This window comes from Guillardia theta, assembly GCF_000315625.1.
Source record: "Guillardia theta CCMP2712 unplaced genomic scaffold GUITHscaffold_36, whole genome shotgun sequence".
Taxonomy (NCBI): Eukaryota; class Cryptophyceae; order Pyrenomonadales; family Geminigeraceae; genus Guillardia; species Guillardia theta.
In genome coordinates, this window is record NW_005434638.1 from 503171 (window position 1) to 528972 (window position 25802).

Sequence of the window (25802 nt, forward strand, 5' to 3'; positions counted from 1 at the left end):
ATAGTCGTTGTAGAACTTTCGGATCGGTTCCGACCGGCAGCCATCTCATCTCTCCCTCGGCCCCCAGATCTTCATCTTCGAGTCAGCAGATGCTGTCACAATCAGCGGCTTCTCATGGTGGAAACTTGCACAGTAGACCTGCGCTCCCGTTAGCTTCAACCTTCTCGCTCTCATCCCCTCCTCCCCCCCCCCAAACCCTCCCCCCTCCTTTTTCGTCCTCTCCCTCCTCCCTCCTCCCAATCTTCCAACTCCCTCTCACCCTGTCCGCATGACCCTCCAGCTTCTGAAAGAACTCGCCGAAGGAAGGGTTGCTGATGTCGTACACGTAACAGTACTTGTCGACGCTGCCGTCATTGTCAGCTCCTCCTACCCTTATGTCTCGATCATCGTCACCTCCCAGTCGCCACAAGGAGCGACTTGTCCAGGGTCGTGGAGCGAGAAGTGGAGGATGCAAGTTGTTGGGTTGAAGCTGAAGAAGGGACAGTTACGTCAGGGGTGCACAACAGTACGAGGAGGATGAGGAGGAAGGAGAGAGGACAAGGAGGATGGAGGAGGGGAAAGTTTTGGGATGGACTAGAATCCTTAAATGGGGGAAAGAGGAAAGTACCGAAATCCTGTGAAAGTGCAAAAAATCAGCCGTCAAGCATTGAGAAGCAGTAGGGAAGGAACACGAGAAAAGCAAACACGCAGTGTGTATGTAGCGTCAAGAGCAAGGACAACAAAAGGAGAAGAGGAGAGAACGGAAGGAGAGCAGCAAAGAGACAAAGTTAGAAATGGAGCTCAGCCGAGAGCGAAAGGAGCTGTTACTGCAAATGCTCACGTTGGCGTAGTTGTAGAGTTTGCCCCTGAAGAAAGAACTCCTGATGGGGAAATTCTTGTTTTTGTGCCCCTACCACACAACTCGTCAATCCCACCCAACCCGTCCATTCATCCTCCTCCCATACTCCTCTACTGTGATGCTCACCTGCAGCGAGTGGATCATTCGGAGAGACTCCCGGCTGCCCGGCATCTGGTCCCTTTCATGGCTTCCAACATTTGCTCGTGAGAACACCTGAATTCAATCAGAGAAAAGCCAGGAAAATGCATCCATCATCATATGAAGAAACAATGAAGTGGGATGCGTCAATGAATGCAAAGTAGGTTGTTCCTTACCCGTAAGATGTTGTCGTAGCTGTTCGCTGCTAATAGTGAAATCTAACGACAACAGAAGTCATGCAATGCTCGTACAAGAAGCATGATTTTCTCACCTCTTGCGATTGAGATAGTGTTGCAAAGTGTAAATCACTGATTGGTTTGTTGGACTCGATGTGGAATGCCACAGAATCGCAAGCTGATTCGTTCATCATGCGCAAATCCCATGCTTTGATGCATCCCTTAGAATCTCCAGAGAACAGCTTGTTGCACTGAAGCAAACCATCACACACACCCGGCAATGAGAGAGAAGCAAGAAATTACATCTGGCGTAAAGCACAGACCATTCATCATCCCGTCGTTCTGCAGGACACTGGCAAACGTGGAAGATCGCTTATCGATCAAGCATGCCTGCAGCGAACACCTCGATCAAACCAACATGGCTCTTGAGAGAAAGGAGATCATCACTTGATTCTGAGAAGTTCCGGCCCAAATCTGGTTGCAGTCTAGAGGGTGGCAGACGCAGCAGAGGACAAATCCACAGAGCTCATACGAGGAGACTGACTTGCAAGCCTGAAGTCGGAGGACGTCAAAACAGCCCATGACTTCATCACTCGATAGAGCAAACAACCTGCAAGTCCCAATACTTGACGGATCTGTCGTACGCACCTACCCTTGCACATCAGCACCAACAGAGAGGGGCTGGAGTTCTTGTTTCACCGGAGACCAAGAACAAATCGTCACTTGTCCATGAGACATCGCTTACATTCAGGTTGTGCTCCTGGCAGCGTACACAATCAGATGTCTTCACGCAAAGTTTGATGAGACACCTGTAAGATAGACTTCTCCTCCCCCTGTTTCGTCATCACCAGCATCATCAGCTCTACCCTAGGGGCCAAGGTTCTGCAAGGTTTACCTGAAGTCGACCAGCCGAATCGCTCTGGACCGTCCAGATTCTACAAGTAGAGTCAGATTCGGGAGAGAACGCAAAAGGAGGGAATGTGCACAAGTGGAGGAAGCTATGACAAGAGGAAGGAGTGAATCTTCAGGGAGGCAAGGAAGGTGGGGTATGGAGCGGACGGGGTAATGGAGGGCAGCAAACAAGGGAAGACATGGGAATGAAAGGGATGAATGAGGGAAGAGTCCGAGGTAGGGCAGAGAAGGGGAGGGGAGGGAGGGATCTGACCTGACGCTTTTGTCTAGAGACCCCGAGGCAATATACTGCCCCTGCATGAAAATTGAGATCTAGCATGGTTCAGGAGGACGAGGGCGAATCACCTTATGGCAGAATCGCGCTACGTACACGGCACCAGCATGACCCTGTGGAGGAAGTCACGAGGGAAGAGAGGAGATGTCAAGAGAGAAGAGGACCTCAAGGTCACACTTGCAAGAGAAGCTCTTCCCCTCCTCCTTCCTCTGCACAGGTTTGTTGTGAACCTCCTCCTGAAGTTGGTCTTGAATTCCTTCTGAAGTATCAATCCCATCGGAAATTGTCAAGGAATCCTGAAAAGACGGGCAACGCCTTACTCACTGAGTACAAGGCGAGCAGACAGTGCTACCTGAGAGCCGACCATGTGGTTACTGGATCTTTGCTTGATGCTCAGCTCGAAGTATGCTCGCTTCAGCTCTTTGTACTCTCTTTCCATTTTCTCCAGTTTCGACCGAAGCGTTTTGTTCTCCATTTCCACGAGATCAATCGATCTTTGTGCGGAATGGACTTCACGAGTCAGTGAGGCTGCTGAGGTGCTCATCTTAGCCTGCTTTCACGGTGCTTCTCAAAACTTATGCTCCGCAGCCAGCATTTCCAGCGCCCACGAATCAGTTTTTGAGCAGGATTCTCATGATCTAGGTAGAGCAGGCAAATGCTGTGATTATTTTCTTCTTGTATGAGAGATCATATCACATGACGATGAGGATTCAGACACTGAAGGCGACGAGGACTACTGCTCCAACGCCACTTCATGCTCCAACAAGCCTCGTGAGCTTCGCCAGCCAAGGACAACTCAAATCCGAGACAGGAGGGGAGGCAACTACGGAGACAGGGAGAGAAGAAGGGGGAGCAGGATCAACTGACTGGCCTTTCTCTCACTTGCTCCTCCTCCTTCTCCGTCCTTCCATAACCCGTCTGTGCATGCCGCACCAACCCTGCCACCCCACCCCCCTACCAACTTCGTTTCATGTACCCCACCTTTTTATTTTGATGCCTGAATACTACCCCCACCCCATTTTCGACTTCACACGCCATGGAAACCCTACATCATAGGATCCTGTACCGGTCCAGCATTGATCCGAGATTGGTACCCTACCCCACTTTTACTACCTTCATGACCCCACCTCATATCACTCATGAGACTTCTTGCATACCCCTACCCCTCCTGCTTGTTGTCCTGGAAACAAGCTAAACTATTGGGCTGAGCTAAACTCAGTTCAGTGGCCCGGCCGGGCCCAGGGCGGGGCCGGCGGGGCACTCACCGGGACCGTCACGCCGTGCCGCGCCGCTGACACGCCAACCGGCGTCCGATCATACTATCCCGCGAGTCGGCCCAATCTGAGGAGCCTCGGGCCGGACTCCCGGGAGAGTTCAAGAGGACTGCGGCGCCCGGCCGGGGCCGGCACGGCCTTTTCAGCCTATTATCAGTCGGATTCAGACGCCGCCACTCAGTGAAGGGCTCTGGGCCAGTGGCATAATCATGATCGGATCGACCTTAGTTGCCAACCGTTGAACTGAGACAGTTTTGGCAGTGACCGGGTCCCGGATCAGCACAGGCTGCGGCACGCCGGTACCGTCCGTACAGTAGTACTGAACGGTACGGTACTCCGTAGTACCGCCGGTACTGCCTACATTGCCGCCTTGAAACGCGTAAGGGTCGTCTTGGTTTACAGGAGAGTTTTGTTATCTGAGAGTCGGCGGCCGCTTATCTGACTGGCACGGCTGGCATAAAAAGTATCACGATCAATCAATCACTCAGCGGCCCCGCCGCCCGGCCGGCCGGTGGCCGGGCGGCACGGCGGCTTGCCCGGCGCAGTGCGGCCGCCGGGCGCCCCGGCAAGTCACCGTCACACTGAGTCAGTGCCGCGCTGCCATGCTACGGACCCGCGGCGGCCCGTACGGTCCGGCCCGTCCGGGCCCCGACGGTACGGAAGTTCGGCCGCCGCTGAGTCCCGGGCCCCGGCCCGTCGCCGGACTCGGGAGTGATCAAAAGGATCAAGTACGGTACCGGCGGTACGGTACGGTCATCGATCACGGCTGACCGTGACTCAGTCGCGGTAAACTTCGGAATGACCAGGGCCGGGCGGGCGGGCGGGCGGGGGGGGGGTAGGGTAGTCAGTGAGTCCTTACAATTTACCAGGGACCTGACAGATAGTACCCCCCACCCCCCACATCCGGCCACGTGACTGGGTGTAGTAACTTGCCGACACTGTGACTTTGGAAAGGAGAGGGGTGACTACCCCTCTTGCTACTGGCCCTACCCCTATCACCTTATCGGATTTTGCTGCCGTGGGGTTGTTTTGACAATCTCAAAAGGGGGTAGGGGGTAGGGGGAAAGAAGCAGATTTTTGGTGCGATAAGTGATAGTAGACCTAGGACTTTGGTTCATAGAATACCTAGGACCTCCTATAAATTCCAAATAAAGGTCAAATGAACATGACCGGGTGCTGAACTCGGAATATACTCATCATACCCTGCACCACCCTCATTAAATGACCCCCCTGGTAGTCATATGTACGGGTGGTGAAGGGTATATCTTACATACCACCGGTGAGTGGTTCTGGACCCCACCCACTGCTCCTCTACAGAATAACCCTGCGGTCAGCGCGCCGGCCATGGCTACCATGCGGGGACGAAGCTGGAGCTGTGGAGAGACGAGCGGAGGATGCGAGGAGAGCGGGAGAGGGAAGGCAGGCGGAAGATGGTAGAAGTCAGGTTGATGATTGCGCGTTCCTTGGGTTGAGATCAGGAACACGGTGCCAGTATGAATGTTCAAAGGAGAGAATCACAAGTGGGACGAATTTGAACTCCATGGAGAGCGGCAGAAAATTGATGTGAAGGATCGATCGAGCACTAGGGTGGTGGGACCGGATTGACTGATGGTATACTGATGACTGAACCACTCTCATGCAAAAAATTCTAGAGGTTCCAAAACATGCACTAGGAAGCGGTTGCAAGTTTTGTAGCCATTCATACCCAGAGTCAGCTTGTATAACTGTTCCTGTTCTGAATGGCATATACATCCTCCCAAAGCATGCTGGACTTGAAATGTTCCTTCAATTTGTGATAAGTGGCAGCAGGCAGGACTGATTGAAACTGAATAACGCCAGCCACGCATCGAGTACAATGCACCCGAAGGTAATTCTTCCGTCTGTTTCTTCAGTATTTCCCTGACCGCTTCCTCCAAGACTGATAACACCGCATCCCCGATCACCTCCCCCTTTCCTGCGTCTTTGCCAACAAACCCAGCCGGTATTCTGTCGCCATTAACTGCCGCAAGACATGCGGGCAGCACTGCAGCGATGGAGATTATGGGAAAGCTCAATCAGCAGGCAAGCAGGCAAGGATTGAAGTTTTCATCCTAGCAAAGTTCTGACAGGCAACGGATCAGCTTCTTTCTAGCGGATGTACACAGAGATTCTTATCCCATCACTTTCGTGTCGGAGAATTTTTGCAAACTTACAGGTATGTTGCTGAACAGCCAGAGTTCGTCATATTCTTGACCATGAGCTTATCTTAGGGTACTCTATGGATGAATGCCTTGGAAAGGAATATTTCTTTTTCAAGGGACCTCAAACAGACAAGGACGCCGTCGAAGACCTGCAGAAGGCAAGTGTTTTTCCAACGTAAGACTGTCTCACTGGAGAGCAAACAGTCTGTCGAAGACGGAGTAGAGTATGGCTGCAAGCTGATTTGCCACAAACGGGATGGGTAACACCGCTCGTACCTATTTATTGCTCTTGAAACATGTTTACAGGAGCACTTTCTGGACCAATCTCAACGTATGCCCTGGTTTGTGTGGATTGCTTGAACCGACCCGATGCGTCCCTCACAAGTATTTTAGTCAAGGATAAGCAAGGAAATCTGCAGATGATTGTAGGGAATTTGGAGGAGTTGGATGACAAGGGAAATACCTTGGTACGAGAGCAGGTTAAAGCCTTGGAAACTCAGTCCGTTGAAATTTTTGTTGCTACAGGATTTTCCCTCAGTAGACCATTTCGATTCGACAGAAGATTTTGCGCATCAGCTGTCCCATAAGATGATGATGCATGTACGTACAACGTACATGCCATGGTTGTGCAAAGGTGGTAACTGTGGCTATCAGGAGAAGAAGCCAGCTTTTATCAATGAAGCATACACGACTCGTTTGACAGATTTGCAGCGAAATGAGGCAAGTTGAAATCTTCTCAAGGGGCATCATAGAAATGTCTAACGCACGGGTATGGCAACACCAGGTTGTCTGCGTGGCAGACGCTCGACTTCCTGACTGTCCGATTGTCTTTGCCAACCAAAGATTCTTTGATTTGACTCAGGTAGGTGGTTTTGCTTCTTGTTTGAATCTACTCCCAACCTCACTCGATTGACAAACCCGGCAGTACACCCGCGAAGAAATTCTTGGCCGTAACTGCAGATTCCTGCAAGGGCCCGACACAGACAGAGATGATGTGACTGAGATTCGCGAAGCGATCAAAGCTGGTCGTCCTGTGTCTTCATGCATTCTAAATTACAAGTGAGGGCGGCCTGTTGTTTGTAGGTCTTGTAATTTTGTTCTTTCTTGCTAACAGGAAAGACGGAACCCTGTTTTGGAATCACTTGCACATTGAACCAGTATGCTCTGCTTTCTCGCACCAGCTAGACTCTAAAAGTCCTTGAAGGTGCATGACAACAACGGGAGCATCACTTTCTTCGTCGCCTCACAGGTTGATGCTCATCAGTGCGGGACAGTTGCTGGGGGCTGACTCTGGTCTTGCAGCATGACGTCACGCACCTTATGGACGAGGCGATAGAGCACATCTGCGAAGGCAACTCTCTCACTCTCTCCAGCTTGTCGCTGGTCTGACGGTCGATGAGCAGGCAAGCCGATAGATCTTGACAAGTACAACGAGGGCAAGAGGATAGAAGAGGCTCAAGATGATGCCCTTCAGAGCGTTATCTTCTCGCTCCCAACAGCAGACCAGGTGAGAATCTCTTGGGTTGTGTCGTGGTCTAAGTCTGTTTCTCCTTCCTTCTCCTCTTGCTCCCTTACAGTTTGGCGATCGACATCTGCTCAAGCAAGGTTTTCATCACTAGCAACGCCTATAGCCTATCAACACTTTGTTCTACTCACAATCTCTCCTTCTCAAACTCCTCAGCTTCGTCCGCCTTCCACTAGTCCAGGTCGTCTCATCTCTTCGCTCATCATAACGCGCTGCACTGCCTCCGCCAAGTCCTGCAGTCCCTCCCCCTCCTACCTTTCTCTCACTTCCTCCACCTCAGCTCCACAGGCTCCCAGTGACTAGTGGAGACACAAGGCAGGCCCATGTGCCTCCACACATGAGGTTGGCAGGAAGTTGGAGAGCGAGAGCAAGAGATCCAACAGAGCTCGTGTTCCCTCCTTGTCCTCGTCCTCGTCCTCGTCCTTCTCGTCGTCCGGGTCCTTGTCCTGCTCTTCGTCCCGCATTCTCTCCCGTCCTCCCTTCTGAGCTTCTGCATCCTCCATGCAGTCACATGCTCAGCCATCAAGCAATCTCACGAGGGCAGTCACAAAGAGCTGCAACCTCCTGCAACTACTTCCGCTCGGCCAGAGGAGGCAGCTGCTCATCTGGTCTCTGTGTCCTCCGCCTGAGGGCGATTCATTTTGCCTGCTCCTCCTCCTCCCTCCTCCCGCGCTGGTCGTTGAAGTTCTCTTCCTCTTCCTCCTCCCGCGCTAGTCGTTCAGGTTGAGAGGAGGAGTGCTCGCTATCGATGTTTGTCACAGCAGCCCGCGTGTAAGATCTGACGGGAGATCTTGTCCTGTCCTTTCATGAAGGTGTCGAAGTATCCACGAGTCAAGTTCTCTTCCTCCTCAGCAGGACCGGAGGAGCGAGGGGCGTCAGCTCGCTGCTGGGAAGGCTTGTCTCGCGGGCACTCTTGGATGAAATGCTCGAGAATATCGATCTCCACGACTTGCAAAGTTTTCAACCTCTTCCTATGAGATTGTCACCCACGCACCCCGCGCCCTCTCCTCCTGCCCAGTCTCCTCCCTCCTCCCTCCTTCCCTTCTCCTCCTTGGTTGCTTCCAATCTCCCTCCTCGTCTTCGTCCTCGTCCTCGTCCTCGTCCTCACCTAAAAATCTTCCAGGTGTTGCTCTGGGGCATCAGAGCGTCGATACTCTCCATGCATCTTGATCGGCAGGTAAGAAAGCAACCAGAAAGGCGCTCCCTACCGTTTGAGATGTCGGTTGTTCTGAGGATCCATAAAGTCCAGCCTCATCCTCGCCCAGACCTTGACCTCCCACGTCACAACACGCTCACCCTCCCTCCTCGCTCCCTCCGTCCTCTCCGACCCTGTTGGCCTACGTCTGCTTCCTCCCTGTTATCTCCTTGGCTCCCTTCTACCCTTCCCCTCCTTACCGGAAGCTCAAACATGCGGATGAGCTTGTCCAGTCTGGTCAGGAGAAGAGCGTTTCTGTTGTACGTTGACGCCGACCGCCCTTCCTGCAATATAGGAAACAGAAAAGTGAGAGTACGACGACTAGGATGAGGATGCGAGGAAGGAGGAGGCGAAGAAGAGGAGGATGAGGAGGATGAGAAGGAGGAGGATGAGAAAAAGGAGGAGGATAGCGATGATGATGAGTAGGAGGAGGAGGAGGAGGAGGAGGAGGAGGAGGAGGAGGAAGAGGAGGAGGAGGAGGAGGAGGAGGAGGAGGAGGAGGAGGAGGAGGAGGAGGAAGATCTTACATGGATGTGCGACATGATCTGGCCAACAATGAACGAGGACATCTCATACGCCTGACATCAGGTTGGTGTCAGCTGGGCCGGGCGCCGCCTCCTTCACCTGGCACAGGAGAGCGATGGATAGGGCCGCGACCTCGTTGACAACAAAAGTCTGATGAGGAGAATGAGACGGAAACAATCTCCCTGCTGCTGCTGCTGCTGCTGCTGCTGCTGCTGCCGCTGCTGCTGCTGCTGCTGCTGCTGCTGCTGCCGCTGCTGCTGCTGCTGCTGCTGCTGCTGCTCCTGCCCCTCCTCCTCTTCCTCCTCCTCTTGCCTCTCTTTCTTCCTCCCCCTCCTCCTGACTCTCTCTCCTCCTCCTATTCCTCCTCCTGCTCCTGCTCCAAACTTCTCCCACCCCTCCCTCCTCGCCATTCCATCTCCTCTCACCGAGAACAGAATCCCAAACAGTTTGATCTGTTCCTCCGTGCTTCCTCGGGACCGCAGCCTGCCGCAAGTCACTTGATACGTGAGCACGCCTTGCGATCCACTTGAGCGATGACGATGACGCGTGCGATCTGAAGTTGGGCAACTTGCTCCGCAAGGTGTTCATCCTGCTCTCCAGTAGCAGGATCTGATTGAGCTTCTCCACAAACTCTCCGACCTGCAGCACTGCCACGTCACGAGCAGCTGCCAAGGAGGAGGAGGACGGCATACGAAGAGGATGTCGTCCTCAGACGTCAAGATCTCGCAGACGGAGGTGAACGCTTGTTCTGCTAACTCCTCAGCATGCAACCTCCCTGCTCCTGCTGCTGCTGCTGCTGCTGCTGCTGCTGCTGCTGCTGCTGCTGCTCCTCCTCCTCCTCCTCCTCCTCCTCCTCCTCCTTCTCTTCACCTGGCCCGATGGAATCGCAGAGCATGTTGATGGCGAGAGAAGCTCTTGTGTCTAGAAGAACTCGCTTCTCCTGCTCACAGGGAGTGCGCGTCAGAACAGTGCTGTGGGAGAGGAAGAGGACTAGTGGTAGAGGAGGTGGTGAAGGAGGTAGGGAGGGAAGGAGGAGGTAGGGAGAGAAAGAGGAGGAGTCAGGGAGGGAAGGAGGAGGAGTCAGGGAGGGAAGGAGGAGGTAGGGAAGGGAAGAAGAGTAGAGAGGGCGGGGAGCGGGGTGGGAGGAGAGGTTTGCACACCTTGAAGAAGTTCAGAAGGTTCTGAAGGAGAGCTTTGAACGAGGACTCCTGCAATTTCGTCCGGAAGATTTGACCGACTGACATCACACGCGTCACTTTCTTGTTACTTCCGCCCCTGCTAGTTTTGCTGGTTTTCTCCTCTGCTCCTGCTCCTGCTCCCTAATCGGATCCTTTCTCTTACCGATGTCAATACAGAGCTCAGCCGCCTGTTCGTCGTCTTCGAGTCCCGACAGCACGGAGATGAAGACCTTAGCGGGCCGTCAACTCCATCACGAGACTCGGGCCCTGACCTTATCCGACACAAGACACTCGGGATGGTACGAGAGAAGAAGCTTGAACCACTGCAGATATTTCAAGTCAGAGGGCTCACAAAGTCAAGTGCGAAGATGGAGGAAGGGACAAAAACCTCCTTGACAAGCATGGAGATGTCCAAACAAAAAATCATTGGTGTGAGGCATCGAAGGTGACTTGAGCCGAAATGCTGTGCAAACAGCTCCAGAGCTTTACCTTCAGCACGGTGAATCGAAGCTTCCGGTTGTCCGACTTGGAAACCTCTACAGTCACATTTGCTATCCTCTCCTGAGATCCCAACCAGCGTCAGCACCTGCTGCCTCCTCCTCCCCTGTCGACCTGATCCTCCGCACTCCACTTGACGCCCGTCCACAAGATCTGTGTGACCTCGGCCTCGAGCTCGGCCAGGCAATGTTCCACCTGCTCTCCTTCAGCGCCATCCTCCTCATCCTCCTTCCTCTCCTGTTCCTTTTCCTTTTCCTGATCCTGTTCCTGCTCCTACTCCTGATCCTGCTCCTGCTCCTGCTCATGAAGGGCTCCTAACCTGCTCGACGACATCGAAGTGGAAGCCCGCACGAGCTCTCTCCGACAGGGCTACCAATACATCGAGGAGCTGAACATGCAGCAAGGGCATGTCATGTTCAGGGCGGGCGAGACGTCAAACTTTTCAACCTCAGCCGTGTAGTTGTGAATCTCCTGCAGTGCCACGTCACCATCACCAGCCACAGCTGCGATCACGCGCTAACCTTGGTGCGATATCTGATAATAGTTCGGATCCATCGCACGGCCATCGACCACCTGGACAGTAGGAGTTACTTGCAGGAGAAGGTAAGGAAATAGAGGAGAAGTTGTTGAGGGAGAGGAGAAGTTGTGGAGGGAGAGGAGAAGTTGTTGAGGGAGAGGAGAAGTTGTGGAGGGAGAGGAGAAGTTGTTGAGGGAGAGGAAAAGGTGAGGAGGAGGCGTGGAGAACGAGGAGAGGGTGAGGAGGAGGCATAGGGGTTGCGGAGGAAGGTGAAGTTGTGGAGGAAGAAGGCAGGTTGTGGAGGAAATGGCAACCTTCCCTCGTGGATGCCTCTACACTGGTTGAACAACACCTCGAGAACCTGTCGAAGGTAAATGAATGTACACGATCACTAGCTCATCGCCAGTTACCTCACAGTAAGAGAACGGATGTCTCGATTTGTTGAGGGCCTGAGAGACAAATAAAGTCAGGTTGTCTCCTTGTCATGACCGAAGATTTCATCATCACATCAATGGCACGATCGTGAAACTGCTCCAGGCACTCCAACGCTAAAGTCTTCACTGTCAACACCATCGTCATCATGATAGTTAGAGCCATGGCGAGGGGGACGATAGAGCTTTCGATGATGATGTTGTTGTTGTCGATGATGGTGGTGGTGGTGGTGGTGGTGGTGGTGAAGTTGTTATTGTTGTTGTTGATGTTGATGATGATGATGTTGTTGTTGATGATGATGATGGTTTTGTTGTTGTTGCTGCTGCTGCTGCTGCTGCTGTTGATGATGGTGGTGAAGTTGATGATGATGATGATGATGATGATGATGATGATGATGATGATGACGGCAACTACCTGAGTTGTCGTTATGCGACGTCATCATAAAAATCGCCTGCCGTGGTCTTATAACCATTTTCTTGCTCTCACCCCCCCGTTACAACCTGCGTCAACTCTGCGTGGTTGTGCAGCAAATCTCTCCCTAACCATGGCGAGCTCTCGAGTGCAATGATCCACCTTGAAAGATGTGAGTACTTGCAGAGGACATGGAGGTAGGAGACGAGGAAGTCAAAAGACAAGAGAAGGAGGGTCGAGAGAGACGGCGGCAGCCTCGGCAAGGATGATGATGATGATGATGATGATGATGATGATGATGATGATGATGATGATGATGATGATGATGATGATGATGAAGCGGAGGAGGAACAGGAGGAACAGGAGAGGGAGGGGGAAGAGAAGCTGGCACGACTTGAGAGATGTGCGATACATTACCTGAGGACAGCACAAGAGCTGCAGGAGGAGTCGAGACGGAAGCCGGCGAGGAAGGTCGGGAGGATGTTCTACTCATGCTTCCTTCACCTCCCAACTCCGATAGTCAAGCTCGACTCACCACAGCACTGATATCGTTGGACTCGCAGACGATGATCTGAGTGGAGCGATCGGGACGGAAGGGTTCAGGTGAACGGAGGGGAAGAAAGGGAGAGGGAGGTGAGAGGAATAGAGTGGAGTAGAGGAGAGGGTCAGGAAAGCGGCGAGAGGAGAGTGGAGGGGAGCGGAGGGGAGTGAGCAGAGCGGAGCGCTAAAGAGAGCAGCAAATAGGACATGCGGGGGAGGGTGGCAAGAGGGAATGGGGAGCTGATTGCGGCATGAACCTGCAGGAGACTTTCCACTGCCAGCAGGGCTTCAGCAACATCGTCGTCCTGCTCGTTCGCTGCTGCGATGAGCGAGTCCATGAGGAGAGCGCAGAAGGGAGAGATGGCCTGCGGAGCTCAGAGTCACGAGGATAGAGAGGAAAGTCAGAGGGGTAAAGGAGGAGGAAGCGAGGAGAAGATCAGCAGGAGTGGAGGATCAAATGAGGATCAGGCGAGGAAGAGGAAGAAGATCGGTAGGAGGAGGAGGAGGATGCAGAGGAGGCGGAGGTTGGATGGAGTGCTGTTGGTGTATCCATAGCGAGATGACGAAGGGGGGAGTGCCGGTGAATTCCTCCTTTCAAAACCATCTCTTCTCACCTGGCGAACGGTCCGGCAGATGTTGTACAGCGACTCCAGCGCTGCCAGTCGAACTTTCCTGTCCGTGTCCTTGGCACAGCTCGCAACGCTGGGGAGGAGGATGTGGAGGTAGTCTTTCGACCGCACAGGGCCAAGGCCAAGGACAAAGGAAGCAGCTGCTGCTAGAGCTCCTGTCCGGATCTTCATCTTCTCTCCTCTGCCGTAGCTCTGCGAGACGGGAAACAGTGCCAGGTGATGGGCAAACTGGTTCAAGGATTCGAGGGAGGAGGAGTCGCCTGCGGCTGCTGCTTCTGTCATCTCCCTAGCCCAGGTCTCCACCTCCTGGACTCCAATGGCGCGTTCATCGCGATGCTCCAGCAGCTGCGGGTGAGGAGGCAGAAGAAGTGAGAAACGAGAAAGCGCCTCACCCGCAGGACGAAGGGGGGAGACAAGAGAAGGGGAGGAGGGGAGGAGGGGAGAAGAGGGGAAACGGGGAGATGAGGAGATGAGGAGATGAGGGGAGGAGGGGAAGGAGAGGGAGGAGGAGATGAGAGGAGGAGGGGAAGGAGAGGGAGGAGGAGATGAGAGGAGGAGAGGGGGAGAGGGGGAGAGGGGGAGAGGATTGAGCACAAGTCGCTAACCTCCCTCAGCCACTCCCCGGCCTTCTCCTGATCCGCCATTGCGACCACCCCTACCCCTCCCTTAGCCTTCTTCAGTCCTAGACCCCTCCTGTAGAAATTTTCTCTCCCCGACACGCCCCGACACTGCATGGGATGGAACGGCAGCGAGGGAGCGATGGAGAGAGGATGAAGGAGAGGGAAGGGAAATGAGTGCATCACCATGACGTGCTGGCGGTAAAAGACACACCAGCATGCTGATGGCAGCGAAAGAACGCTGATCGCCAGGATCCTTCGCTTTCTGCTCCTCCTCTTCTCCTCTTTGAGACTTGCCATGGTCGTCGGTGCCGAGGTGAGGGTTGTTGTTGTTGTCTACACTCAGCTCATTGCACGTGCAGGAAGCATGCCTGCTGACAGCAGCAGAAGCTCGTGAGTGGCGATACAGGGGGGAGGGCTCCATGAACTTAGTGATGGCCTACATTGGCGGTGAACTCTTCGGGTTTGTATGAGCGACAACTGATAACTTAGGTTCATGCAGACAAGGAGGGTCTTCAAGGAAAGGTCTTACGACTCCGCAAAGCTCCAATAGACAGCGACGAGAGCTTCAAGTGCGCATCAATAGAGGAAAGCTACGCATTTCTACAGCGGCAACAGTTCTCCAAGCTTGATGGCTCCTGCCTTCCACGAGGACTCCTCGTCTTAGTGTCTCGAGACTTTCTCGCCAGCGTCAAGTCCTCCTGTCACGGTCTGCGACCTGCGCACCGGCTGACCAGAGACTTGGACTTGACCGCGAGGTCTGGATGGCTGCTGCCGGATCTAGTATCCGTGCCTAAGGAGCTCTTGGTGGGAAGCAAGGTCTTTCTCGGCATTGAGATCAAACCAAAGTGCGGGACCCTGCCCGATCGCAAGCTGTTGAGTTCAGCTACAGCCATCAAGGCACAAGTCAGCAGATACCGCATGATGCAATACGAGAAGCTGAGGACCGGGAAGATAACATCTATCAGCTCCTACGACCCCCTCGACCTCTTCTCAGGAGATTTGCTGCGAATGCAGACAGCGGTAGAAGTATTGATAACTTCAGGGACACGTTTAGACTCACTCCTAGCTCTCAGGTGCGCAACATGATGCAGGACCCGCAAAACGTGTTCAGAGTTTGGGTCTGTAGCGGCCCCAGCAGCGCGATCAGGTTGGGATGGACGGGTTTGTCATCTGTGCATGAAAGAACTTGTCTGCAGACATCTTGGGAGCGAAGAAGAGCTCCGCGAAGTGCTGGGCAGGTTCGTTGCCTTCACTGACTGACAATCATTCAAATGTTCCTTTAGCCCTGGCCTCTCTCGCAGTTGGGAGTCCGAAGAGGACTTTTGCAGGTATTGTTGCTCGTGAGCATTAGCCTTAAATGCTCTGATTCCCCAGGCTGTAGGCTGTTCGCCAAAGTCGTTCAGCACTCGAAAGTGCTTGTTCGAATCAGGTGCCCTGTCCGAGTTTGCAAGTTTTGTGCTTCATTCCATTCTTTTATCCTTGCCCATTGAGTTGGCCGATTGAGTTTTCCCCTTCCTTGCAGGGAGCTACAAGCTCTGGACGCCCTTGACATCGAAAACATCTATCACATGCACAGATGCCTGGCCAACCCTGACGAGTATTCAGAGGCTGATGCACGGTCGTCGGCACCTGCTAAGCTCCCTCCTGTACGTTTGCTGTGCGCTCTTCGCTGATCGCTGTAACATGCTCTTGTCTCAAGGTTGGAGACTGGGACAGGCTCATCGAAGAGTACTTGATTGCACATGTGAGATGCTGATTGGCTCCATCGTAGAGCACTGAACGGTTGGTTCTTGCTTCTCGACAGAGCGCTAAGGATTGTTCGGTCATCTTCACGCTGACCATGATTGACAAGCAAGAACACGATTCATCCTCAATCATGTCATCAGCCAAAAGTCATGGATTCGAGCTTGTTGATGAAAGTGAAAGCTGCGCTGTGTTGTACAGGTTTGGCGTGGTAACGTGTTTCCGGATGGAAGCGTTTGTGTCGCGATTGACACAGGCCCAGATTGACCTTGATATCAAGCTTCGCACCAAAATCCCCGAATACATGTAAGACCATCTCCTCAATGATCCCGTGACCCCGTGCTTGCCAAGGTCACAAGATTCACGGATCCTGGAGGGGTACCTGGAGCACAACGCAGATAAATGTTGAATCAATCCGCAATAAATGTTGAATCAATCCGCCATGAGCTCGAATAACATCAACTCTTGTCTTCCAACTTAGCATGAAGATCTCTTCTCCCTATCATCCATGCTCCATGCTCCCTCCCGCTCTCCTTCCGCTTCCAGTCCCACTTGACCAGTGTTTGTCGGGGACTGTGATCGGATACGGGTACTTTGCCCTGGAAAGAAGGGGGTACCAGCACCCCTCGTATCAATGTCCTCTAGTGGGTGGGGGTGACACAAAATGGTACAAAAAGCTGGGTAGTTACTCGATCAATGAGGGGGTGGGGTAATCAATGAAGGACCCCTGGAACACCAGACACTTGGCTTTTGGGAGACACCGACATGCTGGTACTTGGAGGGAATGCAGAGGACATGGGAGGAACCGGGGGGGGGGAGGAGGAGGAGAGTGGAAATGATGGAGAGTTCATGATAGAGTGGAGAGGATGGAGACGAGTGGAGGAAGGATTGGAGGCAGATGGAGGAGTGCAAGACGGAGTGATGGAGGGGAGAGAGGAGAAGAAACAGGGAGCGGGTATGTTCTGACCAAGATGTGTTACAGGCTGTGAGGAACTGGTATTGAGCTCCGTACACTCATTCCAAGATGGTTGCTATGCCTGCAGCGAAGCTGTCGTTGTTGACATGTGAGAACTTGTGAGACTCACCTTGAGTTGAGTTTGACATTCCTTCTAGTCTACTCCTGCCTGCCTGCGCTTCTATACGCGCAAACTGCTTCTGTTCCTGGTTGTGGATTATCACGTACTCCTCAGCCATGCCCGATCTTGACCAGTAAGGGATACATGCATCAAAACCCCGATGGCTCGCCGAACGACCAAGTTTTTGAACCGCCGTTGAGTCAGCAAGACGTTGCATGTGAGTGATCAGGGCTGCAGTGCATTCTTGCATGCTGAGAGATGTCTGTTTCTGAGAGATGTCTGCTTCTGAGAGATGTCTGCTTCTCAGAGATGTCTGTTTCTGAGAGATGTCTGTTTCTGAGAGATGTCTGTTTCTGAGAGATGTCTGTTTCTGAGAGATGTCTGCAGGTACAAGTAAGGCAGCAACATGCGTGAACAATGTCTGTAACTATGCGAACGGCATGACCGGATTGGGACCGTAAATTTCTTCACTGATGATTGGTTCTCCTTTGACACGACATTGTAGATCTAACGTTTGGTATGAATTGAAGCCCGGAAGTCCTGCTGTGTGCGGACACGGCAACCGAGAGTTCTCATTCTTTGCCAAGAAGGGAACCAACGCAAACAAGGTTGCCGCCTTCCTCCCTTGATACCTACAGTCTGATGGATGTCTAGGTCTTGTTGGTTCTGTTGGCCGGTGGAATGTGTTGGGACTCAGCTACGTGCCTTGGGAGCACACCCTCTGACCGCAAGATGGCTGTAGACTCGCTGTCTGACAGCTACCAAGTCGTCGTTGGGGGCGTTCCCCAGACCATCGACGAACTTGCCCCCGCTGTTCCCAAGGCCTTGAAGAATGTTTGGTCGCCATCTGGAAAGTCGACGTTTGAGACAGGAATACTGCAGTCAGATTCGCAGTTCGCGGATTGGTCAGTTGTAGTCGTGCCGGATTGTACGGGAGACATGCACATTGGTAACAGGAGCATCACGTACGATGCTGGGGCGCCCTCTTGTATTACCGCTCATCATGTCGGAGCAGTCAACACTGGTCTGGCAGTCCAATGGATGATGAAGTACTTTCCTTCCTTGACTGACGTGCTCGTGGTTGGAACTGGGCTGAAAAACTCCAAGGCAACGGGTGGATCTGGAGCTTCGTTCTGGGCATGGTATGTGCAAGAGAGGTATCCTAGTGCGAAAATTCGATCCGTCACAGATTCAGATTTGGCAATTTACGGGCCCGACAAGAAGCATATTTTTCAGAACGATCCATGGGGTACCTTGAATGCGTCGGTGCCAGATAAGAGTTTCCTTGGCAGCTACACCGCTCCCACCTTGCCCGGCAAGAAACCAAACTTCCTCACCCAAGGTTTCCTCCTTCCTGCAAAGAACGAGTGGTTCTTTGCAGACGATGATAAGACCTACTACATGAGGTACATCACGCACTACTATCCGTCCATAATCTTCGCCGACATTTCGTTTCTCAATGATCAAACCCAGGAGATGATTTTCGTGCAAACTGGTGGAAAATTACACGACTGTTGCTATGACGGTTGCAGTTGTAACGCACAGCAGGAGATTAGAGGTGGCAGGTATGATTGGTTGAAATCTCAAAAGGTCACGATCTTGAGAAGAAACAATTTGCTTCCAAATAATTACAGAATTTGGCTTTCTGACCAGAACCCTCATCATTTCTTGTTCTTCTGGAGTGATTTTGTTACCCATCAACTCATTGTCAATGATATGATGACGAATTTTTATCAAAATTCAACAGCGAACACATGGCTTTTCAATCTTGTGAACTCCATGGTGAGTTTCACTACACAGGCTGGTGACAGCACCAGCATCATCATCTCAAACAATCTCAAGCCGTCGAACACCTCCATCTGCTTGACATGTTTGTCTGGAGTTCTTGGCTCTAAACAAGGAGAGGAAAAATGTCTAATGTCGTGGGGATCTGGAGAGAGCTCCATATCTGTCGCACCGAAGTTCAAGACCGACTGGCTTGCTTTGTGGTCCCTCAACGGAGGAGACAGCCCAGATCTGATCATGAGCCAATCGACATATCGTTTCGGGCACGAGTATGTCATCTTGGTGAGCAACTTTCCTTCCTCGCTCCTCCTGCTTGCTGATTCTTTCCTTCCAGCCAGGAGAAACTCTCGCTCAGATTGCTTCTCGGTTTGGAACGACAGATGCTGAGCTAGCAGACCTCAACTACAACTTGATCACCCACATCAGCAATCCTTTCCACGTCATGGCTGGAGATGTCGTCTGCATAGTTCCTCATTTTACAGCTGCTCTTGATAGGATGGGAAATCCTCTTTGCCCGAGCAACTTGCAAACCCTCGGAGCTCAACTCCCTTCCTCGGTGGCTCAGCCTGTGTAGATGAACTTGGGCCCTTGCTTGCAGGGGTTGTACCCCGCCGACAGGCTGCAAGGTCGGAGTTGGCTGTTTCTTACTTGATAGCTTGAAGATCCTGAGTGTAATGGCATGTAGAAACTTAACAGGAATAGAAATCTTTGAAACCTCGTTTGAATCTCTTGTATCAGAATCTCATGTCAATCGCTCTGCACTGTCATGTAGCTTGTTTCTATTGTCCATCCTACAAAAACAGCAATTGCCTATAAAATGCTGCCTCTATAAATGGCGAATTACAAAAAACTTTAACAAATACAAGTCACCGCCATGCTGGGAGGCGGGGGCGAGGAGGAGGAGGAGGTGCCGCACTCGTTCATGTGCCCCATCCTCCTAGAGGTCATGCGAGACCCTCACGTTCTCAGGTGACAAGCCCGTCGAGATGTGCTGATTGTGCGATCTGTCATTGGACATGCCCAAGAATGTTCTGATGAGTTTGCTGCTACCTGATCTGTGGTTCGGTCGATGTTGTTGTTCAAGCTGTTGTTCGGTGCCGCCGTCTTGCCTCCTTCGTTTGAGCCATCCGGCTTGTGACTCTGTAGAGCATGTCTGACTTGTTCCTAGGGAAACTGGGCACACGTTCGAAAAAGCAGCGATAGAAGACCACCTGAGGAGGTACAAGACTTGTCCCATCACAGGCATACAGCTCAAGGACACAACGATCGTTCCCAACCATGCTCTTCGAAACGCCATCGTCGACTATGTTGAGATGAAGCAGCGCACGAGACAGCGAACGGCAGGAGGAGTGGCGATCCCTGACGCATGGATGTTGAAGCGCGAGAGGATAGTGCTCAAGGGAGCCATTGGCCAGGGGAACCAGGGGACCGTCTATGACGCGGAGCTGCTCAACGGGAACGGGCAGCCGACTCAGGTTGCAGTCAAGCTGTTGAAGGGTGATAACTTCACCCAGCCGCAGCAGATGAACGAGATCTTCCTTATGCAGAAGGCTACAATCTTGTGCGACCATGTCTGCAAGCTGCTGGGCATCTGCGAGGACAGGGAAGGGATCCTCATGGTGATGAAGAAGTACGACATGAACCTGCGGCAGCTGTGCGATGCCTCCGGTGGGTCTCTCCCTCCCGTGTCATGCTGCAAGTATGCCATCGAGATCTGCGAGGCCATGGAGAGCCTGCACGCTCAGAACGTGGTCGCGATGGACCTGAAGCCTCAGAACATCCTGTGGGAGAAGAGCAGCGACGGAGTCTTCGTCAGCGATCTCGGCACCTCCCGCCAGATGGACTTCAAGTGCAAGAGCTTCAGCCCGGGGCAGGTGATGGGAACCCCAAACTACATCTCCCCCGAAGCCTGGAGCCCCCCGGCAGGAGGAGTGACGACCAAGACGGATGTGTGGAGCTTCGGCTGCACTCTGCTGGAGATGAGCACGGGGAGGATGCCATGGGAGACGATGAAGATCGGGGAGATCATGCGAGCTGTGTGCGAAGAGAACAAGACCCCTGACGTCTCCTCCGCACCCCCCGCGTTTCATCCTGTGCTGATGGGCTGCTTCATGCGAAACCCGGTTGAGAGGCCGAGCTTTGGGCAGCTCGCCGACTCGTTGAGGGGCGTCATGCAGGAGCTAGAGAAGCAGGAGAATTCTTACTTCGCCACAGCAGCAAAGATTGCCCGAGGGGCGTTGAGCGCGGGTGCTGCCGGTCGAGGCTCGGAAACACCAGGGGAGGGTCAATCAAGCTCGGTGAGGGCCCTGATCTGAAGTCGACCCCCTCTCACATCCTCCTCCTGCAGCTCTTTACCATGAAAGCGATGGACTTCGCCATGACGGGAGCGATTGTTGCTGCCCAGGCGTCGGTCATCAAGGAGCAGACGGGGTCACTGGCTGTCTGCTCAGCGTGTCTGTACTGATCGTCGTGGCTTGCAGGAGGCTGAAGAGCACGATAACTGCCTCGTCCTTCGTGAAGGACTTGAAGAAGAAGGGGGCGAACATGGTGGCAGAAACTATCACAGAGAGACTCAAGTCCAAGAGCAGTCAGTACCAGGTGGGAGCGAGAAGGTTGGGGGGGTAACAAAGCAAGTTCTGAGCTCCTTGGACAGGACCGCGTGTGCCAGAAGTTGAAGGAGACGGTGAGGAGTCAGGAATCTCTCTGGATCTCTGTCTCACTTCCTTGTCAGATGTTGAATGCAGCGGACAAGCTGGAGGAATACTCGAAGCATTCCAGCAGATAACAAACATGATGGCAAGTAGTGTATTATAACTCGTAAACCCTCGTCTCGCAAGGTCTTTCTCGATCGCAGGGTCCACACGCCGCCTCATGGTACCTGCTGCTCACGTCAAACCGAAAGTCCCACCTTACGAGACTGCTCCATGACAACTCAAGAACGTGATGAGAACACAACAACATTATGTCCGTGAAAATAACAGGAACTTCGTCAACGATCAGAGTCCCGTTGTTACATCACGAGGGTGTTGGTGAGTTCTATACCATTGTGAGATGGCCTTCTCACAACGGTTCAAACTCTCACCGTGCATCATAGCGAGCATGCTAGTGGTGGTGATGGCGGATGAGAGTGAAGATGAGTAGAAGGAGAAAGATGAAGAGGATGGTGAGTGGGACAAGGAGGACAAGGATGAGGATGAGAGGCAGAAGGACGGGGACTAGGATGTGGAAGAGCAGGAGCATTACGATGCGTAGGGGCAGGAGGAGTATGAGGAGGGGCAGGAGGAGGGGCAGGAGGAGGAGTAAGAGGAGGAGAGAGGGAGGGGCAGGAGGAGGGGCAAGAGGAGGAGGAGGAGGAGGAGGAGGAGGAGGAGGAGGAGGAGGAGGACGGTGAACTGCGTTCGCACATCACTCACGTGCATTCAGTGTCGTTCTCGGTTTCAAAAGCCGTTACCCTTAAACATTGTACTTATCCGTTACGTAACGGATGGGGCGCTGGAATAGAGCAGGAAGCAGAGCAGGGGAAGAGAGCCAGGGAATGGGGGGGGGGGGGGGGGGAGAAGGAGGAGGAGGAGGAGGAGGAGGAGAAAGGTGAGAAGGATGATGATGAAGATGAGGAGGAAGGTGAGAAGGAGGAGGAGGTTCATGATGATGAGGAGGAGAGAGAGTGAGGGAAGGTGGGGGGGAAGAGAAGGAGGAAATGTTGAGACGAGACTTGGAAGAGGTCTCAGGAAGACAACAGAGCAGTGCAACAGGTCAGGCGCGGGGCAGCAGGAGATCATGGCAGCGCAGAATGAGAATTTGGTCAGAGTGTGAATGTTTTACACTCTCCATTCCTCATCAGTAGAAGTAGACGTAGAGAGGTCACTGAGTTACTGCGTCACCTCACAATGTTTGCGGGCAGGTCCATCCGCCATGGCATCGAAGGAGTAGGGAGAAGGTGCCTGACTGGAACCAACGAGCGTTATAAGATGAAAGGACGGGTGGGGAAGCGAACGAGACCCCAAGGGATGCTGAAGGTCATGTCCTCTCCTGTCGTGATGTGCTCTCTCGCGATCCTACTCGTCTGGGTATCTGTCTCCTACTACTTCGTCAGCTACAGAGTTCCGAGACACGAGGAGCAAGGGTCCCTCCCAGCGCACGAGCCCACCCGCCCGCATCCACGGAAGTCTGTACTTGATGCTCGGCGACCTATTCGTGTGGACGAGATGAGGCGTGCAGCTGAAGCTCTGGTGGAGAGAGTGGTAGGGCGCAAGGCAGCCCAGGCCTTCCAGATAGAGGTCTTCATCAAGTCGAACGAGGACGACGCCGACTCCTTCGAAGTGCATGACCTTGTGACGGTGGATGGAGGACCCCAAAGGATCCTCCTCCGAGGGACCACTGCTGTCTCCGTGGCGTCTGCTCTCAACTGGTACCTGAGGTATCACTGCAGCGTCGACACCTCTTGGATGTCAAAGTTTCCCCTGGTGCTGCCCCGCCAGCTCCCGAGGGTTGGCAGGTCGATCGTGAAGCAGAGCTTGGTGAAGTGGGGATACTACGAGAACGTCTGCACCTTCTCGTACACGCAGGCTTGGTGGGACTGGGAGCGGTGGGAGAGAGAGATCGACTGGATGGCAATGAGCGGCATCAACCTTCCCCTCTCCTTGACTGGCCAGGAGTATATCTCTCAGCGCGTCTTCAGGAGGCTCGGACTCACAGACGAGCAGATGGCCTCCTACTTCACGGGCCCTGCCTTCCTTGCCTGGAACAGGATGATCAACATCAAGGCCTGGGGAGGGGGCCTCACGCAGTCCTGGATAGATCAGCAGAGAGATCTCCAGCTCAAGATCCTCGCGAGGGAGAGAGAGCTGGGAATGCTGCCTGTGCTCCCTGCCTTTGCTGGGGGTGTGCCCGAGGGAATGAAAAGCCTGTTCCCTGAAGCAAAGTTCACCCGCCACGGCAACTGGGGCGGATTCGCTGAGCAGCACTGCTGCGTGATGATGGTGGACCCGACGGACCCTCTCTTCCTCAAGATCGGCAAGATGTTCGTCGAGGAGGTGCGAGCGGTCTACGGCAGCAATCACATCTACTCCTGCGACACCTTCAACGAGAATCGGCCGAGGAGCGAGCATGGAAGCGTCGGGCTAGACTTCCTGTCGCACTCCTCCCGAGCAGTCTTCGAGTCGATGCGAGCAGCTGACCCCGACGCCGTGTGGCTGATGCAAGGGTGGCTGTTCATGAACGACGCCAGGTTCTGGCAGAAGAGGGAGCTCGACGCGTATCTCAGCGGCGTGCCTGAGGACAGGATGATCATCCTTGACCTCTTCACCGACGTGTTCCCCGTGTGGAAGAGGAGGGACCTGCAGCGGCCGACGCCGATCGAGAAGAGAAGGTGGGTCTGGAACATGCTACACTCCTTTGGAGGGAATTCAGGCATGTACGGGAGGCTGCAGGTGATCTCCAAGGACCCGGTGGTTGCCAAGAAAGAGTCCCAGACGATGGTGGGGGTGGGGATCACGACTGAGGGTATCGAGCAGAACCCAGTGGTATATGAGATGATGGCGGAGATGCGGTGGAGGGAGCAGGAGGTCGACGTTATGAGCTGGGTCGAGAAGTGGGCGGACAGGAGGCTCGGGCCGGAGGCTTCGAGGGAGAGGAAGGCCTTGGGGGAAGAGGCTTGGAGGGAGCTCGCTTCCACTGTCTACAGCTGCCCGGGCACGCAGATGGGGCAGGTGAAGAGCATGGTGGAGTCGCGGCCGCGGCTAGACTTGGCGTCAGGATGGATCCCTAACTCGGACTTCATGCCCATCAAGAGGCACTACCCTGAAGAAGCCCTGGTGCGAGCATGGCTGAAGCTGCTGCGGGCGACGCGAGGAGGAGCCGATGGCTACACGTGCTCGAGCTCTGCTTCCTTCGACATAGCCGACGTGACCCGTCAGGTCCTCTCCGACCTCTTCGCCAGGCTCTTCCAGCCCCTCTCCTCCTTCTGCCAGACTCGCCTCGCCGGGTCTGCTGCTGTGCGGTCGTCCGCTCGAGGAGCAATCAGCACGGAGGAGGAGGCGGAGGAGAGGATGCAGACGCTGCTGGGCATCATCTCTGACATGGACAAGATGGTGGGGACGCAGCCGCGCATGCTGTTGGGGAAGTGGATCGAGGACGCGCGAGCGTGGGGGAAGAGCAAGGAGGAGGAGGAGGTGCTGGAGTTCAACGCCAGGAACCTCGTGACGCTGTGGGGGCCGAGGGGAGAGATCGCCGACTACGCCTCGAAGCAGTGGCAGGGGTTGTTGTCAGACTACTACATGAGTAGGTGGAAGCTCTTCTTCGAGCACCTGCAGCAGGCGATCCGGGGGACACGAATCTTCAGCCAGCAGAGGTTCCAGCAGGAGCTTCTCGTCTTCGAGCAGCAGTGGCAGACGCGGACTTCGTCCTCCTTCCCCTCCTCCCCCGAGGGAAATGCAGTCGAACTGGCATGGCAGCTGCACGACAAGTACATCAAGCTGATCCAAGGAACGCTCGGACAGGGGACGGAGGATTTGCTTCCCCAAGGACCCGTCGTGCATGCTCCTGGGGCAGACATCCTTGCAGCTGATTCCCCGAGAGGAGGTGAGGAGGAGGAGGAGGAGGAGGAGCAAGAGGAGGAGCAAGAGGAGTAGGAGCCTAGGAAGTAACTGACTCCTTCGGTTGCTCAGAGCGAGAGGCAAGGGATGGAGAAGCCTTGCTGCTCGACGCTGCTCAAGGTGCAGGTCTCTTTCTCCTGGTTTCTTTCTCCCTACTGTGCTGACGGTGTGATTGCAGCTGAAGACTCAGCATCCTCCTCCTCCTCCTCCTCCTCGAGGCGTCGGAGGAAGTCGCGGGAGGGAGTGGCGAGCGGCTCCTTGAGAGATCAGCTGGAGGGAAGGCAATAGGAGGAGGACGAGGCTGCTGTATTGAGATCATAATGACTGCGAAGATTGAACGACACATTAACAGAGCAGAAAAAAATTAAAAGGAGGGAAGTTGGAGGACTCTCCTTTCTTCCAACGTCTCTTCCACCACCTTAGTCTCCTCCTCCTCCTCCTCCTCCTCCTCCTCCCCCCCCTCCTCCATTCTTGTCTCTATCATCACAGCTCGGGGATATGGTACACTAGCGCACGAGCGAAGACCACGCGGCAGAGAAGTAGTCAGCACCTGCAACGACCTCATCGAGGCCGAAAGAGAGAGGAGGAGAGGGGGGGGGGGGGGGGGGGGGGAAAAGAGAAGGAAGGGGAAAAGGGGAAAAACAGTGGGGACAGGAAAATGGGGGATAGGGAGGGTAAAATTATCTTCTACAGGGGGGGAAAAGGGGAAGGGGTCATTTTCTTTTTTGGCAAGGATGGAAAAA

General features: G+C 53.8%; 8 protein-coding genes across 8 annotated transcripts; 6 read left to right on the top strand and 2 right to left on the bottom strand.

Annotated features, from left to right (window-relative positions):
• Window positions 1-45: 45 nt before the first annotated feature.
• GUITHDRAFT_108930 (hypothetical protein) lies at window positions 46-2813 on the bottom strand (the record flags this gene model as incomplete). Its single annotated transcript, XM_005832211.1, has 17 exons — window positions 46-138; window positions 260-344; window positions 394-469; window positions 808-889; window positions 965-1051; window positions 1153-1194; window positions 1248-1403; window positions 1456-1542; window positions 1600-1704; window positions 1763-1800; window positions 1852-1912; window positions 1962-1985; window positions 2048-2087; window positions 2318-2358; window positions 2410-2451; window positions 2503-2634; window positions 2691-2813. The coding sequence occupies 17 exons, from the start codon at window positions 2811-2813 to the stop codon at window positions 46-48; spliced, it is 1314 nt and encodes a 437-aa protein (XP_005832268.1).
• A 3694-nt stretch (window positions 2814-6507) lies between these two features.
• On the top strand, window positions 6508-6994 carry GUITHDRAFT_71576 (hypothetical protein; the record flags this gene model as incomplete). Its single annotated transcript, XM_005832212.1, has 3 exons — window positions 6508-6654; window positions 6718-6851; window positions 6907-6994. 3 exons carry the CDS (start codon window positions 6508-6510, stop codon window positions 6992-6994), a joined length of 369 nt encoding a protein of 122 aa, XP_005832269.1.
• A 622-nt stretch (window positions 6995-7616) lies between these two features.
• GUITHDRAFT_139196 (hypothetical protein) lies at window positions 7617-11827 on the bottom strand (the record flags this gene model as incomplete). Its single annotated transcript, XM_005832213.1, has 21 exons — window positions 7617-7807; window positions 8101-8288; window positions 8426-8482; window positions 8526-8584; window positions 8713-8796; window positions 9040-9090; window positions 9137-9187; window positions 9463-9520; window positions 9564-9684; window positions 9908-9977; window positions 10198-10245; window positions 10305-10403; window positions 10488-10538; window positions 10705-10776; window positions 10828-10908; window positions 11033-11101; window positions 11161-11184; window positions 11235-11286; window positions 11545-11591; window positions 11641-11679; window positions 11738-11827. The coding sequence occupies 21 exons, from the start codon at window positions 11825-11827 to the stop codon at window positions 7617-7619; spliced, it is 1602 nt and encodes a 533-aa protein (XP_005832270.1).
• A 2330-nt stretch (window positions 11828-14157) lies between these two features.
• Window positions 14158-16014, top strand: GUITHDRAFT_108933 (hypothetical protein; the record flags this gene model as incomplete). Its single annotated transcript, XM_005832214.1, has 12 exons — window positions 14158-14175; window positions 14222-14309; window positions 14362-14882; window positions 14936-15009; window positions 15059-15100; window positions 15146-15190; window positions 15244-15291; window positions 15385-15508; window positions 15562-15606; window positions 15667-15816; window positions 15862-15911; window positions 15957-16014. The coding sequence occupies 12 exons, from the start codon at window positions 14158-14160 to the stop codon at window positions 16012-16014; spliced, it is 1263 nt and encodes a 420-aa protein (XP_005832271.1).
• Window positions 16015-16629: 615 nt separating this feature from the next.
• Window positions 16630-19040, top strand: GUITHDRAFT_139198 (hypothetical protein; the record flags this gene model as incomplete). The annotated part of the gene is made up of 6 exons (XM_005832215.1): window positions 16630-16669; window positions 16719-16898; window positions 17069-17138; window positions 17187-17289; window positions 17336-18748; window positions 18801-19040. The coding sequence occupies 6 exons, from the start codon at window positions 16630-16632 to the stop codon at window positions 19038-19040; spliced, it is 2046 nt and encodes a 681-aa protein (XP_005832272.1).
• Window positions 19041-19340: 300 nt separating this feature from the next.
• GUITHDRAFT_71541 (hypothetical protein) lies at window positions 19341-19779 on the top strand (the record flags this gene model as incomplete). The annotated part of the gene is made up of 2 exons (XM_005832216.1): window positions 19341-19435; window positions 19635-19779. Coding segments are annotated over 2 exons (240 nt in total), but the record flags the coding sequence as incomplete, so codon positions are not given.
• Window positions 19780-20169: 390 nt separating this feature from the next.
• Window positions 20170-21230, top strand: GUITHDRAFT_94792 (hypothetical protein; the record flags this gene model as incomplete). The annotated part of the gene is made up of 5 exons (XM_005832217.1): window positions 20170-20763; window positions 20814-20896; window positions 20947-21064; window positions 21120-21149; window positions 21198-21230. Coding segments are annotated over exons 1-5 (837 nt in total), but the record flags the coding sequence as incomplete, so codon positions are not given.
• A 1624-nt stretch (window positions 21231-22854) lies between these two features.
• On the top strand, window positions 22855-24942 carry GUITHDRAFT_51145 (hypothetical protein; the record flags this gene model as incomplete). Its single annotated transcript, XM_005832218.1, has 2 exons — window positions 22855-24464; window positions 24513-24942. Coding segments are annotated over 2 exons (2040 nt in total), but the record flags the coding sequence as incomplete, so codon positions are not given.
• Between the last annotated feature and the right edge of the window lie 860 nt (window positions 24943-25802).